Raw genomic sequence first — 7,019 nt, 5'->3', positions numbered from 1 at the left:
AAAAATAAGTCAAAAAAAAAAGTAACGGTAGGAGTACCAATACTTTAACAGCAGGGATGTTTCAAGGCATTTTTAAAAATATAAAGATTAAATGGATACTAATATTAAAATACAAGAATTAAATGAACTTTTACCCGTTGTACAAATAACATAAAAAATAAAGCCAACGATCTTTTTTAAAAAAAAAAAACCAACAGTCGATCTAATATTAAAAGAGATTAGCAGCAACCGTCGAACAAATTTATTCAATTTGCATTAGTTAAAAGCGTGGAATGCATTTGTGGTGAAAAATATACATACAGTGCCGCTTGTTTCTAAATTTTATAATAGTGCGAGTCTTCATAATTGTATTAGATTTCAAGACTTCTTTAATAAAAATGAAAAAAACTCTATACCTTCCTTAGAAATTATAAAAGATTAGGGAGCTAAATATTATTAGCCCAACTAAATATTTCCTTAAACAGAAGATTTAAACGACATATCACCATGTCAACCCACTTTACTTAAAGTGACAATACTCTCACACGTACAAACAAAAAAGAAGCACTCCGAGACGTTACGATTACGAAGAATCAGTAGCTAAAAATGAGCGGTGCAGCAGCAGCCGGGAAGGTCGTGTGCGTGACCGGAGCATCTGGTTACATAGCATCATGGCTTGTCAAGCTTCTTCTTTCTCGTGGCTATACTGTCAAGGCCTCTGTTCGTGATCCCAGTCAGTTTTTTACTTCTTTTCATTCTCATTCATTTTTTTAAAAAATATTTATGCGTAAATGTGTATGATCAAAAAATATATCTGTGGTTTAATTTTCTGATGGTTTCGTGCATTGTGTGAATCAATTGTTTGGATTAATGTGATGCGTATTCATGCATGCAAAATTAGAGCATGCCCATATCAAGATTTTGTCTTATTATTATTATCATCATTATTTTTTATCTTAATTATAAATGTATTGATTGATTGGTGTCTTACCTGATATATCCAATTTAATCTTAGGTACACTTTTAATTTTTAATTGTTTGTTCTTTTTATTGTTCATGATTGGTTGCGGTGTACACGTGAAAAGAATTTAGTGGAAATATTTCTCAATACTTGTATGTATTGGTACCTCTGTATGCCAGTGAATCATGTTTACTCGTTTGATATCCTGGAATCAACATAGAAATGCATATGGGAGGCTCTATTATCTTTGAAGATTGCGAAGATTTAATTTTGACAAAGACAAGTCAAAATAGAGATAGATCATACATTTCCAGTTTGTTTTGAGTCAAAGCTCAATTGTCGAACACTTTCTTAATAAATTTGCATTATACATTAGTGTGTCGATCTTTAAACATAGTCGACCTGTACAGCTAAAAGCACTTACACCATTCAGCACTAGTTTCTTTAGTAAATCTTCATGCTGTGTAAGCGAGATTGAAACATTGAGGAAAAGAAAATCCTAATTATATCCATTACTTCATATTTAAATTCTTTCCCCTGCTTTGGAATGCTGTATCAATATGGTATGTCTGGTTGTAGTCATGCTTTACCGTGGCCTCTGAACTACCAGAAATTGATAAATTCATGGTTAGTTGAGGCAAAATTGAATAGTCATTATGATTTCTGTTCGCTTTCTGATAAACATGTTCCTTTTTTCTGTCCATTCAGCTCTGTTAGTCATTAGTGGTGCTGTCTCCAGTGAACACATGGATTATCTTTGATCTTTGAAGGTTTACAAAAGTTATAAATGTTACCATCAGATTAGTGCTGTTGATTTCAAGGATCATTGAGGATCCAACAGTTTCGAGGATCAGTTTTCTTGCAAGTCCCTAACCTTCAATGGGAGGGCGTCAACTTGCAAGTGCACATATAAATTTTTTGCTTCTAATTATTTCATTATGCTGTACTTAGAGACAAATATTATCGCTCTGAAGTTGCTAGTTTCTGAATGTATAGTTTATCAAAACTGGATGACTTGTGTTTTTATTTTTCCCTTCTTTCGTCCCTTTTTGATAAGCAATGATCGGGATTACTTTTGCATTCTTCTTTTCAGGGAATATGAGACCTGGAAATTATTTAAACTTTTTCATAGCATAATTTTATCTCGTAGGCACTAATTTGCTATTTCTGGAATAAATTGCTAATTTTATTCTGTTTATATTTTTCTGCAGATGATCCAAAAAAGACGGGACACTTACTTGCACTTGATGGAGCTTCGGAAAGACTTCAGTTGTTTAAGGCAAACCTTTTGGAAGAAGGATCTTATGATTCAGTTGTTGATGGGTGCGATGGTGTTTTCCATACTGCATCCCCTTTTTATCATGATGTCAAGGATCCGCAGGTTAATATTTTCAATCTACACAGAACTCTAAATACAATCCTGTGTTCTAACTTGCTTTGCTAGTTTGTTGGACAAAATTGATGTAGCAGACTTTTCGAAGAAGTTGTAGTGGTTACCCATCAGAAACTTTTTTCTCAGCTAACTGCCGGTTTTGGAATGGATTAGTTCGGATGGGTCTTCCTTTTTTTTTTTTTCCCTTCTCCTCCATAACAAGGGTGTCTGAATTCCAACTTCTTTCGCCTTCTTGACACCATGATTTTTGTTGTGTCCACATGTATGTATGCTGAAATTGATTTTTACACCTGACTAAATAACTAAAATCTGTGTGTTATCAGGTGTTTGTATAAAACAAGTTGATAGTTACTATGACATGCAAGTTCTGTAGTAAATTTCTCTTGAACCTAATGTATATTTCTTTCAGACATTGGGATAAGGAGTTGGGAAAGTTCGAAAGTGGCTTTTACATTAGGAAATATTTCATCCTTTGAGACAAACTTTTATTACATGATCTAACTCCCTCTTCCCCGTTTTTCTCTTCCAGTTCTTTCCACCTAATTGTCATGCTTGGATAACATTGATTTTAGAGTGAATCAAACAAATAGAAAGATCTAAGTGCTTAGGCATGAAGGGGAAAAATGTAGTCAAGTAACAGACTTGCTCCAGATTCTGAACTCTTAAAGGTGGATTTGTAAATTCCTTAATGCCATGAGAGTGCCTAAGAACATACCTTGAATAGTTATGATGTTTTGATGTTTGATTATGGAAGAAGGCTGTAATGTCATTAGATTGGAGGATTTTAATGTTTATCAACATAGCATTGGATTGTCAGCCACTTCTATCTGTTTACTTTCTTAGGATAGAAAGATTTGTCAGTTCTCATTTTCTTCAAGAAGATGGCGATGACAGCTCATGGTGATTAATAGGACGTAACATGAGAGATTACCCTCAATCCTATCTGGTCTTGATGTGTATGGCTATGGCACAGAGGTATAAATAATGTAGCATTCCTTTCACATCCACATTTAGGATGAGAAATCTTTTGGGGGTTAGCAGATATTCTAGCTGTAACCAGTATGCCTTTCAATATCTAGCCATGCAATTATTTTCTTTATATTTTGTAATTTCTTCACAGAAAAACCTTCTCTATTCTTGAAATGATATAGCCTTTTCAAATCAAAATGCCGTCTGTATGCCTGCTCCTTTGTTTGAAAATGATGATCTTATGCAGAACTTTCAGTTTATATTACAATATTTTGTATGTCATTTTAATTACATAGGTGTGCATTTGTATTTGATAGGATATATGAAAAAGATAGATCCTGAAATATCCATTAAGTAAAAAAGAAAGATGAGCAGGAGGGTTGGAGCCAGCTGACGGAGCAATAATTAAAAGGGTTGAGACACTACTCTGACGAAGGACCTTATCTGATAAAATTGATTGTTAAGTGTCCCTTAACTTATGACTAGAAAGTGGGAATGTTTTGGCTCATTTTGCTGAGAAACCAAATATTATGTTAAACTGTAAAAGAGATGTACTAGGATTGCTGGGACTACAAATCCACAAAAACAAGGACGACAAGTAGTCCCGATGAAGAGAAAACACTCAAAACTCTACATAGAGCAAAAGTAGTGGAAACCCAGAAACAACGCAGCTCATTAGGATTGCAATCCCTTTAAGGATAAAGCAACTCCCAATTAAGCAAAATAAAAAAGCAATAGAAGCCCAGAGGGAATCTTTTGGCTCTTAAAAACCAATAAATGTAATTGGCACATGATTTTCCTCTGAAGCTATAATCTGAACGTATACAGGAGATTAATTTAGCTTTGCTATTTTTTCAAGGAAATTAAAGTTCAACTATACTCTTTTGCTTTGTATTTTCTTCCATAAGAATTACTTTTGCTATTACTGCTTGTTCATTTGGCAGTAATTACGACAAGAGAATGAATAGTATTTTAGAACTACAGTATCAATTGTCTTCTAAAATTTGGGAACACTGTGCTGCAAATTTTGTTATGCTCCATGCGTACAAAACATATAGGCAAAGAATATGCCCTTTGTTTTCTCCACTAGTTAACAGTTTTTCTCATTTCAGGTGGAGTTACTTGATCCTGCAGTGAAAGGAACTGTTAATGTTCTTAACTCATGTGCAAAGTTCCCTTCTATCAAACGAGTGGTTTTAACATCTTCAATGGCTGCAGTTGCATACAACGGAAAACCTCGAACCCCTGATGTGGTAGTTGATGAGACTTGGTTCTCGGATCCAGAGGTTTGCAAGCAATCAAAGGTCTGTATGCATGATGTTGTTTCTCCTTGCTTAATTGGTAGTGATTCACATGATGTTTCATTTTGTTAATTGCAATGGAGATTAAAAGACAGATACAAACAAGTATTACTCATAGGAGATTAGTAACATCAATGCTTTAGCTTAATGGCAAGATTGTCCACAAATGAGCAGTAGGTAGTTTCAGAGAAGCTAAGCTCAGCCTTTTCTTCTCTTTTCACTCGTAGTAACCATTATGGTTGTCCGGTAAGAGGGATAACATGCTGAGACATTTATTTATTTTTTGGAATTTAGAGGATCCTTGATTGTTTGCAAACTCCTGTAACACAGCATGGAAATGTTTTTTGACTATCACTATTTTATTTTTATTTTTTAAGTGTACTATGTACATGTCTAAAACCTCGGATTATGCAGTGATTCTAGAAGGCATTATGGATGTAACCTTTTTTTCACTTCTAATTTGGAATTTTGGTGGTTAGGTCTTTTCCTCAATGTTTCTAGGGATATTTATTTACCTGAACCTCATCTTGTATTTTTTACTGGTGACCTGAATCATTTTTTGCAAAAAAATACTTTTTGCTAATTTTTATGCAGTTTTAGTCTTTAGACATATTAGTTTATTTCAGATTTTGCATAACCTATATTCTGCTTTTAATTTCAAGGTTGTATAGAATGGCCAATTTCTGTTATGCCCAGCTATTAAACAAGTTTTCAAGAATCCATTGGCTTGTAAATCTATTTATAAATAAGGACATGATTGTGCACTTATCCATGTGGCAATTATATATTATTCTCGAGTTCTTTGTTTTTTTGGGGTTTTCAGCTTTGGTATGTGCTTTCAAAGACATTGGCTGAGGATGCGGCTTGGAAATTTGCAAAGGAGAAGAGTATTGACATGGTCACCATTAACCCAGCAATGGTTATCGGTCCTCTCTTACAGCCAACACTTAATACAAGTGCTGCTGCTGTTCTAAGCTTAATTAAAGGTATATGTTTACTGCCTGCAATGCTGACCTTTTTTTTCCCCCCTTAATTCTTTGCCTTTTATGTTTGTCATTGAAGTCAATATATTGTGCAATTGAATTAGTTCATGTCGTTAACGAGCTACAATAGTCTGCTGAAATTTCCAGTTGGCTGGTCGTAGAACTAGGAAGTGCAACAAGTCAATAGTGAAAGAACATTTGATGAACTTTCAGAAGGCTGACTATCTTAATGACACTGGTTCTGAGGTGGTTCTTGTGTTACTTACTGTTGATCACCGGTATTTACCTTGTTGCTGGTTTTTTGGAATGGGGGTGTTTTGTACAGTAATGCAAAACTAAATCTTGCTAAGGAACATTTATATGTTTTCAAAATTGTCTTCTAATGGATTTGCATCAAGTTCTAACAGTTAATTTTTTCAAGGAAATTAAATAGTTTTTGTTTCGGCTTAGTATTGACTTTATTTAATTGCATATCTAGATGTTTTTGTCCAGATGAAACTTCTAGCAAGGCCTTTAGTATTTTTTGAGTTCCTTTTATTGCATGGCAATAATAACTAATACCAGGGAATGTGGTGTGAAGCCTAATGATACAAATACATGAATACCATACAGCGGACGTCATTCTTCAACTTTGCTGATAGTGTCTGTTTCTATTCTCTCCTTTTGTCCCCTTAATGCAGGAGCACAAACTTACCCAAATGCGACTTTAGGATGGGTTAACGTTAAAGATGTTGCTAATGCACATATTCAAGCATTTGAAGTTCCATCTGCCAGTGGACGATATTGTTTAGTTGAAAGAGTTTTACACTATTCAAAACTCGTGAACACTGTACACGAGCTTTACCCTACTTTTGAGCTTCCAGAAAAGTAAGTTCTAAAGGACAAAAGATTACTGGCACTAGTAGGTTCTTTAGAGCATTTGTGCATGCATCCCATGATATTATTTACTTTCAAGGTGGCTTTAGTTTAACATATTTACTCATTTGTGCATTCATCATGCTGCAACTTGCACCTTATTTCCAGATCAATGTTATTTCATTTAAAATGATAGTGCTTTCCCCCCCTACCCAATTGACAAAACAAGTTAATCATCTGACAAAAACTTTGTAGGTGTGCGGACGACAAGCCATATGTTCCTACATATCAGGTTTCGAAGGAAAAAGCGAAAAACTTGGGTATTGAGTTCATCCCATTAGAGGTCAGCCTCAAGGAAACCATTGAATCTCTAAAGGAGAAGGGGTTTGTTGATTTTTGAGTCGTGAGTAGCTCTTTCACAGCCTCATACGTTATCATAAATAAACGGTTCTGACTCATGGCTTTTGGTGTGATCAAACGTTCAATTTGTTACTACCGCTATTTTATTGATTCAGAATATGATGCTACTTTCTCGCTTCAATTAAATTCCATTATGCATACATATCTTTTACGTAGAA

The 7,019-nt window shown here is 34.5% G+C and overlaps 1 protein-coding gene across 1 annotated transcript; it reads left to right on the top strand.

The window, feature by feature from the left end:
* Positions 1-495: 495 nt before the first annotated feature.
* On the top strand, positions 496-7,019 carry LOC102608284 (phenylacetaldehyde reductase). The gene is made up of 6 exons (XM_006470573.4): positions 496-712; positions 2,152-2,321; positions 4,415-4,606; positions 5,427-5,589; positions 6,267-6,453; positions 6,697-7,019. Exons 1-6 carry the CDS (start codon positions 586-588, stop codon positions 6,839-6,841), a joined length of 984 nt encoding a protein of 327 aa, XP_006470636.1. The 5' UTR covers positions 496-585; the 3' UTR covers positions 6,842-7,019.

The sequence above is a fragment of the Citrus sinensis genome, chromosome 2 (genome assembly GCF_022201045.2).
Source record: "Citrus sinensis cultivar Valencia sweet orange chromosome 2, DVS_A1.0, whole genome shotgun sequence".
NCBI classification, from domain to species: Eukaryota; Viridiplantae; Streptophyta; class Magnoliopsida; order Sapindales; family Rutaceae; genus Citrus; species Citrus sinensis.
Note: the sequence above shows the minus strand (reverse complement) of the source record. Positions and strands in the feature narration are given on the sequence as shown.

Bases quoted from the DNA above. Each gene is read 5' to 3' on its own strand.
- LOC102608284 (XM_006470573.4), top strand. From the start codon at position 586: ATGAGCGGTGCAGCAGCAGCCGGGAAGGTCGTGTGCGTGACCGGAGCA. The intron at 2,322-4,414 runs GTTAATATTTTC...TTCTCATTTCAG, and splicing joins ATGATGTCAAGGATCCGCAG to GTGGAGTTACTTGATCCTGC. The intron at 5,590-6,266 runs GTATATGTTTAC...CCCTTAATGCAG, and splicing joins TGTTCTAAGCTTAATTAAAG to GAGCACAAACTTACCCAAAT.